Here is a 14,039-nt window from a genome sequence, read left to right as displayed (position 1 = left end):
CTACTGTCTTTATGTATGTTGATAAACATGGATCCATGTTAATGTACTATTTGAATATTCCACATAGGTACCTTTGCATATTGCATATTATTTATTGTTTTAAACTTTTGTTTTAATTATTGTTTTAATTGTTTTAACTCAACATTTATTGTCATTAATAAATACACGTGTACTACCTATTCACATCCTAGCCCACTTCTAGTTGAGGCGCTCAGGCTACATCCATATATTCTTAGAGTTCCTTATTGACAGCTAGAGGTCAAGACAGCCGGAGCATATAGGATTACACAGGCGCTAGGTATATATTCCATAAATTAATTTCTTTCATAGTGGCAAGAGTCCATGAGCTAGTGACGTATGGGATACAAAATCCTACCAGGAGGGGCAAAGTTTCCCAAACCTCAAAATGCCTATAAATACACCCCTCACCACACCCACAAATCAGTTTAACGAATAGCCAAGTAGTGGGGTGATAAAATAAGGAGTAAAAAAAGCATACAAAAAGAGGAACTGGAAATAAAATTGTGCTTTTTATACAAAAATCATAACCACAATAAAAAAAAAGTTTGGATCTCATGGACTCTTGCCAATATGAAAGAAATTAATTTATCAGGTAAGTTCCTACATAAATTATGTTTTCGTTCATGTAATTGGCAAGAGTCCATGAGCTAGTGACGTATGGGATAGAAATACCCAAGATGTGGGAGACCACAGAAGAGTCACTAGGAAAGGGAGGGATAAAATAAAAACAGCTATTTCTGCTGAAAAAAAATAAATCCACAAAAAAAAATAAGTCTCTTAAAAAATTTCACATAAATTTCAATAAAAAAAAACTTAAATCATAAGCAGAAGAATCAAACTGAAACAGCTGCCTGAAGAACTTTTCTACCAAAGACTGCTTCAGAAGAAGCAAATACATAAAAATGGTAGAATTTAGTAAATGTATGCAAAGAAGACCAAGTTGCTGCTTTGCAAATCTGATCAACCGAAGTTTCATTCTTAAAAGCCCAAGAAGTGGCGACTGATCTAGTAGAATGAGCTGTAATTCTCTGAGGCGGAGACTGTACCGCCTCTACATAAGCCTTGTGAATCAAAAGCTTTAACCAAGATGCCAAAGAAATGGAGGAGGCTTTCTGACCTTTCCTAGGACCAGAAAAAACAACAAATTGACTGAATTGTGGGTGTGGTGAGGGGTGTATTTATAGGCATTTTGAGGTTTGGGAAACTTTGCCCCTCCTGGTAGGATTGTATATCCCATATGTCACTAGCTCATGGACTCTTGCCAATTACATGAAATAAATAATGTTATGCAAGTGGCTAGTATCCAACCACTCTGACAATCACTAGGTGTGTTCAGCTGCAGTGCTTGTCGCCCAAGCAGGACTTTACCTATGTATAGAACCTTATTTTGCGTCATTAAATACACAGAGTACCACAGTGAGTTTTGTGAGAATTACGTGCTTTACCAAATAACAACTTGCATTTTTTGCACTACCATGTTTGTTAGCAATATTTATTTAGAACAATGTATTTAATCTAGCAAAACTCCCTCCCAGATTTACATCAAGTGTTTAACCCCTTAGCTGCTAGAGAGGTCTACTACAATGCCACTCTGAGTGCAACAATGGGATCACCATCACAGAGTTTGAACTAACAATAAGACTTGTGCACAAGCAGTGTGACCTTAATTCTGAAAAATGATTACAACAAATAAAGTAATAATCCTCATGATTTAATCCCTCCTAATCTGAAAATAATCTACTGCTTAATCGTCTTACCCGGCTCTGGGGAGTACAGACATAACAGCACCTTCCAACAAAAGGCCTTTTCCTGCTCACAAACGTTTCCTTCCAATTCAGGGTTGCAGAGCGCAACACGGTGCAGCTTGAAAATCTCTCCCCCTAAAGAGAACAGTCAAAAGATTTAATACGAAATCAGTTTAAATGGATCATTAAAAGTCGTAGAATTTCATAATTAACAAATGCATAATACAAATACAACACAACTGTATCATGTGACAGCCATCAGCCAACCACAGACTTATACATATATGAGCTGTAAACCTTTACACATGATCAGTTAGAGATGGTGCCTCAAAGTGTGCACAGTCCTCCAAGAACGAGCAGCTGCCTTTTTACAAATGTTGGTTTGCACTAGCTCTTTTACAGTTTTTGCTCTATCTGAATCATGAATGAAAGTTTGGGTTTCATGTCCCTTTAACAAATTATCTGTATCAGTGCTATGAAACACATTATGATAAAGACAACTCACAATCCAGCCCACAAAACATCTGGACCTGCCTGCACTCTCCAAACCAAACCCTGCCCTCAAATTATGAAGACATTTCTGGGGACGCCACCGTGTCACAACCAATAAAAGGACAAGATTACGAGTGGAGTGCTTTTTTGTGCTTGCGGCGTTAACTTCCCTAGGCGGAGGCTTTTTGCATTTGTATTACAAGTTGAAAGTTAAAAAATTAGTGCAAAAATCTATCTGCACCCAGTTTCTTCAATAGGGATGTTATCACTTTATTCACATATTGTGGTACACTTCACACCCAAAAACATCCAACGTTTCGGTCCTCCCCCTGGGACACTTATCAAGGATACAAAACAAACTTAAACACCCTCCTTAAATAGTATTCCACACAGGGATCTATACACACTTCTCATCTGGGGGGGTCTCTTGACTTGATCTCTGGGCATACAGCGACCGTATGTTTCTCTTGCAATAAATGCAATGACACCGGCTGGTCACATGCCATGACAACAGATCGTTTTTTATATTTTGGTTTTTAGATGATCTATGCATAGAATATATAGCACAAGGATGTAGTTTAGCCCTTCTGCTGTTTATTTTGAAGTGGAAATCTGTTTTCAGTACTTTAATGTTTAGTTTAGTAGTTTTTTTGGTAAGGATGTCATCACAGGAAGTTGGTGCCTGCTGTGCCTGTTTAGTGATTGTCAGATGAGAAGTGTGTATAGATCCCTGTGTGGAATACAATTTAAGGTGGGTGTTTACGTTTGTTTTGTATCCTTGATAAAGTTCCCAGGTGGAGGACCGAAATGTTGGATTTATTTGGACATGACTTGTACCACAATATCAGCTAGATTACGAGTCAAATAGCATCGTTATGGCCCATAAGGCTTCATTTTCCCCAACGCTGCTATTACAAGTCGGTATAGGTGTACAGCACACCTTTTAGCCAGTCACGCAACTTCAGTACCACACTTTTATAAAAGTCATTTTTTCAATGGGACTCCCATAGTGCCGCTATTACAAGTTTGCCTGGGAGGCCAAAAAACATAATTTATGCTTGCCTGATAAATTTATTTCTCTTGTAGTGTGTTCAGTCCACGGGTCATCCATTACTTATGGGATATATTCTCCTTCCCAACAGGAAGTTGCAAGAGCATCACCCAAGCAGAGCTGCTATATAGCTCCTCCCCTCACATGTCATATCCAGTCATTCGACCGAAACAAGACGAGAAAGGAGAAACTATAAGGTGCAGTGGTGACTGGAGATATAATTTTAAAATTTAGAACCTGCCTGAAAAAGACAGGGCGGGCCGTGGACTGAACACACTACAAGAGAAATAAATTTATCAGGTAAGCATAAATTATGTTTTCTCTTGTTAAGTGTGTTCAGTCCACGGGTCATCCATTACTTATGGGATACCAATACCAAAGCTAAGTACACGGATGATGGGAGGGACAAGGCAGGAACATTAAACAGAAGGAACCACTGCCTGTAGAACCTTTCTTCCAAAAACAGCCTCCAAAGAAGCAAAAGTGTCAAATTTGGAAAATTTGGAAAAAGTATGAAGTGAAGACCAAGTTGCAGCCTTGCAAATCTGTTCAACAGAGGCCTCATTCTTAAAGGCCCAGGTGGAAGCCACAGCTCTGGTGGAATGAGCTGTAATTCTTTCAGGAGGCTGCTGTCCAGCAGTCTCATAGGCTAAACGTATTATGCTACGAAGCCAAAAAGAGAGAGGTAGCCGAAGCCTTTTGACCTCTCCTCTGTCCAGAGTAAACGACAAACAGAGAAGAAGTTTGTCTAAAATCTTTAGTTGCCTGTAAGTAGAACTTCAGAGCACGGACCACGTCTAGATTATGCAAAAGACGTTCCTTCTTTGAAGAAGGATTAGGACATAATGAAGGAACAACAATCTCTTGATTGATATTCCTGTTAGAAACAACCTTAGGTAAAAACCCAGGTTTAGTACGCAGAACTACCTTGTCTGAATGAAAGATCAGATAAGGAGAATCACAATATAAGGCAGATAACTCAGAGACTCTTCGAGCCGAGGAAATAGCCATTAAAAACAAAACTTTCCAAGATAAAAGCTTAATATCAACGGAATGAAGGGGTTCAAACGGAACACCCTGAAGAACTTTAAGAACCAAGTTTAAACTCCACGGAGGAGCAACAGCTTTAAACACAGGTTTAATTCTAGCCAAAGCCTGACAAAAGGCCTGGACGTCTGGATGCTCTGCCAGACGTTTGTGTAAAAGAATAGACAGAGCTGAAATCTGTCCCTTTAGCGAACTAGCGGATAAACCCTTTTCTAAACCCTCTTGTAGAAAAGCTAATATCCTAGGAATCCTAACCTTACTCCATGAGTAACTCTTGGATTCGCACCAATATAAATATTTACGCCATATCTTATGGTAAATTTTCCTTGTCACAGGTTTCCGAGCCTGTATTAAGGTATCAATAACCGAATCCGAAAACCCACGCTTTGATAGAATCAAGCGTTCAATTTCCAGGCAGTCAGCCTCAGAGAAATTAGGTTTGGATGGTTGAAAGGACCCTGAATTAGAAGGTCCTGCCTCAGAGGAAGAGACCATGGTGGACAGGACGACATGTCCACTAGGTCTGCATACCAGGTCCTGCGTGGCCACGCAGGCGCTATTAGAATTACCGATGCCCTCTCCTGTTTGATCCTGGCAATCAGCCGAGGTAGCAACGGAAATGGTGGAAACACATAAGCTATGTTGAAAACCCAAGGGGCTGCTAATGCATCTACCAGCACCGCTCCCGGGTCCCTGGACCTGGATCCGTAACAAGGAAGCTTCGCGTTCTGGCGAGATGCCATGAGATCCAGATCCGGTTTGCCCCAACGACGAATCAGTTGAGCAAATACCTCCGGGTGAAGTTCCCACTCTCCCGGATGAAAAGTCTGGCGACTTAGGAAATCCGCCTCCCAGTTCTCTACGCCTGGGATGTGAATCGCTGACAGGTGGCAAGAGTGAGACTCTGCCCAGCGAATTATCTTCGAGACTTCCAACATCGCTAGGGAACTCCTGGTTCCCCCTTGATGATTGATGTAAGCCACAGTCGTGATATTGTCCGACTGAAATCTGATGAACCTCAGCTTTGCTAACTGAGGCCAAGCTAGAAGAGCATTGATATTGCACTTAATTCTAGAATGTTTATTGGGAGGAGTTTCTCCTCCTGAGTCCACGATCCCTGAGCCTTCAGGGAATTCCAGACTGCTCCCCAGCCTAGAAGGCTGGCATCCGTTATTACAATCGTCCAATCTGGCCTGCGAAAGGTCATTCCTTTGGACAGATGAACCGGTGACAACCACCAGAGAAGCGAATCTCTGGTCTCCTGGTCCAGATTTAGCAAAGGGGACAGATCTGAGTAATCCCCGTTCCATTGACTGAGCATGCATAGTTGCAGCGGTCTTAGATGCAGGCGCGCAAATGGCACTATGTCCATCGCCGCGACCATTAAGCCGATTACCTCCATGCACTGAGCTACTGATGGGCTTGGAATGGAATGAAGGACACGGCAAACATTGAGAATCTTTGATAACCTGGACTCCGTCAGGTAAATCTTCATCTCTACAGAATCTATAAGAGTCCCTAGAAAAGGAACCCTTGTGAGTGGTAACAGAGAACTCTTTTCCACGTTCACTTTCCACCCATGCGACCTCAGAAATGCTAGAACTATCTCTGTATGAGACTTTGCATTCTGAAAACTTGACGCTTGTATCAGAATGTCATCTAGGTACGGAGCCACCGCTATGCCTCGTGGTCTTAGTACCGCCAGAAGTGAGCCTAGAACCTTCGTAAAAATTCTCGGGGCCGTGGCTAACCCGAAGGGAAGAGCCACAAACTGGTAATGCCTGTCTAGAAAGGCAAACCTCAGGTACCGATAATGATCTTTGTGAATCGGTATATGAAGGTAAGCATCCTTTAAGTCCACCGTGGTCATATATTGACCCTCTTGGATCATGGGTAGGATGGTTCGAATGGTTTCCATCTTGAACGATGGTACCCTTAGGAATTTGTTTAAGATCTTTAAGTCCAAGATTGGTCTGAAGGTTCCCTCTTTTTTGGGAACCACAAATAGATTTGAGTAAAATCCTTGTCCCTGTTCCGATCGCGGAACTGAGTGGATCACCCCCATGATTAAGAGGTCTTGTACACATTGTAGAAATGCCTCTCTCTTTACTAGGTTTGTCGATAACCTCGAAAGATGGAACCTCCCTTGTGGAGGAGAGGATTTGAAATCCAGAAGGTATCCCTGAGATATAATCTTTAACGTCCAGGGATCCTGCACATCTCTTGCCCAAGCCTGGGCAAAGAGAGAAAGTCTGCCCCCCACTAAATCCGTCTCTGGATAGGGGGCCCTGACTTCATGCTGTATTAGGGGCGGGAGTAGGCTTTCTGGCCTGCTTGCCCTTGTTCCATGACTGGTTGCCTTTCCAACCTTGTCTGTAACGAGCAGTAGTTCCTTCCTGTTTTGGAGCGGAGGAAGTCGATGCTACTCCTGCCTTGAAGTTACGAAAGGCACGAAAATTAGACTGTTTGGCCTTTGGTTTGGCCCTGTCCTGAGGAAGGGCGTGGCCCTTACCTCCCGTAATGTCAGCAATAATTTCCTTCAAGCCGGGCCCGAATAAAGTCTGCCCTTTGAAAGGAATGTTAAGTAGTTTAGACTTGGAAGTTACATCCGCTGACCAGGATTTAAGCCAGAGCGCTCTGCGCGCCTGTATGGCGAATCCGGAATTTTTAGCCGTAAGTTTGGTTAGATGTACTACGGCATCTGAAACAAACGCATTAGCTTGCTTAAGGGTTCTAACTTTGCTCAAGGTCTCATCCAATGGTGCTGCGCGAATCGCCTCTTCCAGAGACTCAAACCAGAATGCCGCTGCAGCCGTGACAGGCACAATTGCATGCAAGAGGCTGCAATATAAAACCCTGTTGAACAAACATTTTCTTAAGATAACCCTCTAATTTTTTATCCATTGGATCTGAGAAAGCACAGCTATCCTCCACCGGGATAGTGGTACGCTTGGCTAACGTAGAAACTGCTCCCTCCACCTTAGGGACCGTCTGCCATAAGTCTCGTGTGGTGGCGTCTATAGGGAACATTTTTCTAAATATCGGGGGAGGGGAAAAAAGGCACACCGGGTCTATCCCACTCCTTACTTATAATTTCTGTAAGTCTTTTCGGTATAGGAAAAACGTCAGTACACACCGGTACCGCATAGTATCTATCCAACCTACACAATTTCTCTGGAATTGCCACCGTGTCGCAATCATTCAGAGCCGCTAATACCTCCCCTAGTAACACACGGAGGTTCTCAAGCTTAAATTTAAAATTTCTGAATCCGGTCTCCCCGGATCAGAACCGTCACCGACAGAATGAAGCTCACCGTCCTCATGTTCTGCAAATTGTGACGCAGTATCAGACATGGCTCTCGTGTCATCAGCGCGCTCTGTCCTTAACCCAGAGCTATCGCGTTTGCCCCTTAATTCGAGCATATTATATAATACTTCTTTCATAACATTAGCCATATCATGTAAAGTGATTTGTAAGGGCCTAGATGTACTAGGTGTCTCAATCTTACACATCTCCTGAGCGGGAGACGCAGGTACTGACACGTGAGGAGAGTTAGGCGGCATAACTTCCCCCTCGTTGTCTGGTGATAGCTTCTTTATCGGTACAGATTGACTTTTATTCAAAGCAATATCAATACAATTGGTACACATCGTTTTATTGGGCTCCACATTGGCTTTTGAACATGATGAACAAACAGTTTCCTCTGAATCAGACATGTTTAAAACAGACTTAGCAATGAAAACTAACAAGCTTGGAAATCACTTTCAATAAGTTTTACAAGCAATATAAAAAACGCTGCAGCGCTTCAAAAATACAGATATAATTAAACGATTCTTAACAAGAAGTGTATTATTAGCAGAGGATTGCACCCATTAGCAAAAGGATGATTAACCCCTCAATACCCAAAAAAGATTAAACAGATATCAATTAAGATTTAACGCTTTTAATCACAGTCAGCACACTGTCACAGATCTGCTGTGACTGATTACCTCCCTCACAAATGAAATTTGCAGACCCCTGAGCTCTCTAGAGACGTCCTGGATCAAGGAGGAAGAAGCAGAAAGACTGTGCAATAATTTTAAATGCGCAACAAGGCGCTAAAACAATGGCCCTCCCACTCCAATCACAACAGTGGGAGCCCTGATATAACGGTTTCCATGCAGAAAAATATGTTAGCCATGTGGAAAAAATCATGCCCAAAGCGATTTATCACCAAAGTACCTCACAAAAACGAATAACATGCCAGTAAACGTTTTATTAAAAAACAACATTTTTCAATGTCATGCAAAGCTATCACTAAGCCTGCTACCAGTCGCTAACACTGCAGAGAAGGCTTAAGTATTATTTCAGTGCCAACAGTATTTTCTCAGTCAAATTCTAGTCCCTAGAATATAACTCGACTGCGCATACATTTATCAGCCTGATACCAGTTGCTACTACTGCATTTAAGGCTGTACTTACATCATAAGGTAAAAGCAGTATTTTCTTAGTCAATTCCATTCCCAGAAAATAAAGTACTGCACATACCTCATTTGCGGAGGACCCCGCATGCTATCCCCAGTTTCTGAAGTTACCCCACTCCTCAGAATGTCGAGAACAGCCAGTGGATCTTAGTTACGCCTGCTAAGATCATAGATAAAAAACGCAGGCAGTTTCTTCTTCCAAATACTGCCTGAGATAGAAAAACAGCACACTACGGTGCCATTTAAAATAACAAACTTTTGATTGAAGAATAGTTAAGTAAAAACTCCAGCTCCTCTCGCGACCTCCTTCTTTGTTGAGGGTTGCAAGAGAATGACTGGGTATGACATGTGAGGGGAGGAGCTATATAGCAGCTCTGCTTGGGTGATCCTCTTGCAACTTCCTGTTGGGAAGGAGAATATATCCCATAAGTAATGGATGACCCGTGGACTGAACACACTTAACAAGAGAAAAAACCTAATACTAAACACCGACGATCCACTTACAGTTCTTGAAGTCCCGCTTGAAGGATCTATCCAGCCGGCAAAGTCCTCATCCATGTGGCAAAAAGTCTTCAGCGGGCGGCCTTTTCCATCTTCATATCACTGGCGCGGAGCAGGTCCATCCTGAAGACATCCGGCACAGAGCATTTTCTTCATACGGTCGCCGCCGTAAACTGGAACTTCAATGCAAGTGACGTCACCCAAGATGGCGTCCCTTGCATTCCTATTGGCTAGGATTAGAGCTGTTCCAATAGGAATGAGCTCTCATCCTATTGGCTGATAAATACAAACTTACCTGTGAAATAAAAATAAAACCTAAACTAGCTACAATATAATTAGTTATATTGTAGCTAGCTTAGGTTTTATTTTAGAGGTAATTATTTAGTTTTAAAGCATTATTTAGTTAATAATTGTAACTTTAGTTCAGCTCTATTTTAATTATGTTCAAGTTAGGGGGTGTTAGGGTTAGGTTTACGTTAGGGTTAGGTTTAGGGGTTAATGGATTTATTTAGTGGTAGTGAGGTGGGAGGCCAGAGGTTTAGTGGTTAATAACTTTAGTATAGTGGCAGCGACATTGGGAGCGGCAGATTAGGGGTTAATAGTTTTATGTAGGTGGAGGCGATGTTGGGGGTGGCAGATTAAGGGTTAATAACTATGTAGGAGGCGGCAGATTAGGGGTTAATAACTGTGTGTAGGTGGCGGCGATGTCGAGGGCGGCGGATTCGGGGTGTTTAGACTCTGGGTTTATTTTAGGATGTTAGGTTTAAACGTAACTTTTTATTTCCCCATAGACATCAATGGGGCTGCGTTACAGGGCTTTTCATTCCACGATCATTGCATGTCTTAGTTTTTTTTTTTGCTGGCTCTCCCCATTGATGTCTCTTGGGAAATCGTGCACAAGCACGTCAAAGCAGCGCTTTATTTTAGTGCGGTATGGAGCTCAACGCCACCATATCGTCCGCACAAGCCAGGAAAGAACAACTGGCTCAATACTATTGTTAGCCTGTTCTATGGCGATTTACCACCTGGGTGCAGCTTCTTTTAGCCCAGTAATGCTTTTCAGAGAAGAAATTTCCTGTAGTATATCAGTCTGATCCCGCCCATTACGGTCAGTCCAGCGCCGAAATACCAGGCAATTCCTCTCTGATTAAGGAACACAGCAACCCCAGACAATCTTTTCGGCCTTCATTGCGCCTCGTCAGTGAGGTGTAGCAGTATTCCTCTAAGCACACTGAGCAAGGAGTCCACGTCTGGGTTCCTTTTTTCCCATAGGGAGACTAAATACACACAGAGAGAAGCACACTCACAGGAACGAACAACTGGCTCAATACTATTGTTAGCCTGTTCTATGGCGATTTACCACACACACACACACACATATACACATAATATATATAAGGGACAGTCTACTCCAGAAAAAAAAAGACAGATAATCCCTTTATTACCCATTCCGAAGTTTTGCATGTAGGACACTGTTATATTAATAAACATTTTACCTCTGTGATTATCTTTTTTCTAAGCCAATGCACACTGCCCCCTTATTTCAGTTCTTTTAACAGTCTTTTTAGCCAATCAGTGCTGACTCTTAAATAAGTCCACAAGAGTGAGCCCAATGTTATCTATATGAGACACATGAAATAGCAGTGTCTAACTTTCAAAAACTGTTAAAAGGTACTGAGATAAGAGGCAGTTGCAAGGGCTTATTATACGAGTCTACCTAGGTTTAGCTTTCAACAAAGAATACCAAGAGAGCAAAGCAAATTTGATGATACAATTGGAAAACTAAAAATTTATGCTTACCTGATAAATGAATTTATTTCTTTACAAGGTGAGTCCACGGATCATCATCAATTACTGTTGGGAATATCACTCCTGGCCAGCAGGAGGAGGCAAAGAACACCACAGCAAAGCTGATAAATATCATTTCCTACCCACAATCCCACAGTCATACGACCAAAGGAAAGGAGAGAAAGGATGTAACACAAGGTACAGAGGTGCCTGGGGTTTATATAAAAAAAAAACTGTCTGAAAAAAACAGGGCGGGCTGTGGACTCACCATGTCAAGAAAGAAAGAAATTTATCAGGTAAGCAAAAATGTTGTTTTCTTTCGAATGACACGGTGAGTCCACGGATCATCATCAATTACTGTTGGGAATTAATGCCCAAGCTAGAGGACATGGATAAGGGAGGAACATAACAGGTAACCTAAACAGAAGGCACCACTGCCTGCAAAACCTTTCTCCCAAAAGAAACCTCAACTGAGGCAATAAGAAATTCAGAAAAAGTGATCAAGGAAGACCAAGTCACAACCTTAGAATCCGTTCCACAGAGGCCTCATTCTTGAAGGCCCAAGAAAAAGAAAAAACAGCCCTAGTGGAATGAGCTGTGAGACTCACAAGAGGCCGCAGTCCGGCAGTTTTAAAAGCCATACGAATAACACTTCTCAACCAGAAAGAAAGAGAAGTGGCAGAGCATTCTGACCCTTACAGTTTCCAGAAAAACAAACAAACAATACGAAAACCTGACAAAAGTCCTTCGTAGGCAGCAAATACATTTCAAAAGCCTCCCAGTTGTGGACAAACCTTAAAAAAGCACTACCGTATCTGCATAATATGAGATAAGGGGAAAGACACCGCAAAGCTGAGTGTTAAAAAAACAACCTCCAAACAGAAGAGGGGCAGAAAGAAACAAACCACGTAATATCTTATGAAAAGCATTGGCTTCAACTGAGCCTGCTGCAAAACGCTAAAAACAAGGAAAATGCTCCAAAGTGGAGCAACTGACGTAGCACAGGCCTGATTCTGATCGAGGCCTGACAAAAGATTGCACGACTGATGCTGAGCAGCAAAATAGATCGGGAAGAAATCTGACCCTCCCGAGAACTGACAGACCAAATCTCCCGACATTCCTGGAGAAAATAAAAATTTATGGGATCCAGACCCCACACCAAAAGTAGCTCCTGGATTCATACAGAAAAAATAATTTCTTCTATGGTACGACGAGTCCACGGATTCATCTTTTACTTGTGGGATATTATCCACCTGCTAACAGGAAGTGGCAAAGAGCACCACAGCAGAGCTGTCTATATAGCTCCTCCCTTAGCTCCAGCCCCCAGTCATTCGACCGAAGGTACAGGAAGAAAAAGGAGAAACTAAATGGTGCAGAGGTGACTGAAGTTTAAATAAAAAAAAATATAATCTGTCTTAAAATGACAGGGCGGGCCGTGGACTCGTCGTACCATAGAAGAAATTAATTTATCAGGTAAGCATAAATTTACTTTTGTTCTATAAGGTACAACGAGTCCACGGATTCATCCTTTACTTGTGGGATACAATACCAAAGCTATAGGACACAGATGAACGGGAGGGACAAGACAGATGTCTAAACAGAAGGCACCACTGCTTAAAGAACTTTTTTCCCAAAAATAGCCTCCGAAGAAGCAAAGTATCAAATCTGTAAAATTTGGAAAAGGTATGATGTGAAGACCAAGTCGCACCCTTACAAATCTGTTCAACAGAAGCATCATTTTTAAAAGCCCATGTGGAAGTTACCGCTCTAGTAGAGTGAGCTGTAATTCTTTCAGGAGGCTGCTGTCCAGCAGTCTCGTATGCCAAACGGATGATGCTTTTCAGCCAAAAAGAAAGAGAGGTAGCCGTAGCTTTTTGACCTCTACGCTTTCCAGAATAGACAACAAACAGAGAAGATGTTTTACGGAAATCTTTGGTCGCTTGCAAGTAAAACTTCAAAGCACGAACCACGTCCAAGTTGTGCAACAGACGCTCCTTCTTAGAGAAAGGATTAGGACACAGGGAAGGAACAACAATTTCCTGATTAATATTCTTATTAGTAACAACCATAGGAAGAAATCTAGGTTTGGTACGCAAAACCACCTTATCAGAATGAAAAACAAGATAAGGCGAGTCGCATTGCAATGCAGATAGTTCAGAAACTCTTTGAGCCGAAGAGATAGCAAATAAAAACAGAACTTTCCAAGATAGAAGCTTAATATCTATGGAATGCATAGGTTCGAACAGAACCCCTTGAAGAACTTTAAGAACTAAATTCAAACTCCATGGCGGAGCAACAGGTTTAAACACAGGCTTGATTCTAACTAAAGCCTGAGAAAACGACTGAACGTCTGGAACATCTGCCAGACGCTTGTGCAGTAAAATTGACAAAGCAGATATCTGTCCCTTTAGGGAACTAGCTGATAACCCCTTCTCCAATCCTTCTTGAAGAAAGGACAAAATCCTAGGAATGAGTAGCCTTTGGATTCGCACCAATAAAGATATTTACGCCATATCTTATGATAAATTTTCCTAGTGACAGGCTTTCAAGCCTGAATCAAGGTATCTATCTGAACGGACCTTCAATGAGAAGGTCCAGTCTCAGTGGCAGTGTCCATGGTGGTAGAGATAACATGTCCACCAGATCTGCATACCAAGTCCTGCGTGGCCACGCAGGTGCTATCAAAATCACAGAAGCTCTCTCCTGTTTGATTATGGCAATCAGACAAGGAAGGAGAGGGAATGGTGGAAACACATAAGCCAGGTTGAATGACCAATGTACTGCTAGAGCATCTATCAGTACTGCTTGAGGGTCCCTTGATCTGAACCCGTAACAAGGAAATTTGGCATTCTGACTAGATGCCATCAGATCCAATTCTGGTGTGCCCCATTGATGAATCAATTGTGCAAACACCTCCGGATGGAGTTCCC

At 42.2% G+C, this 14,039-nt stretch overlaps 1 protein-coding gene across 2 annotated transcripts in view; it reads right to left on the bottom strand.

The window, feature by feature from the left end:
* Positions 1–14,039, bottom strand: part of GPAM (glycerol-3-phosphate acyltransferase, mitochondrial) — a 148,732-nt gene that overhangs the window by 104,845 nt on the left and 29,848 nt on the right. For both annotated transcript variants that reach the window (XM_053692742.1, XM_053692743.1), the window contains exon 3: positions 1,779–1,901. In XM_053692742.1, coding sequence (XP_053548717.1) covers positions 1,779–1,901 — 123 coding nt within the window. The remainder of the gene's footprint in view (positions 1–1,778; positions 1,902–14,039) is intronic.

The sequence above is a fragment of the Bombina bombina genome, chromosome 9 (assembly GCF_027579735.1).
Source record: "Bombina bombina isolate aBomBom1 chromosome 9, aBomBom1.pri, whole genome shotgun sequence".
NCBI classification, from domain to species: Eukaryota; Metazoa; Chordata; class Amphibia; order Anura; family Bombinatoridae; genus Bombina; species Bombina bombina.
Note: the sequence above shows the minus strand (reverse complement) of the source record. Positions and strands in the feature narration are given on the sequence as shown.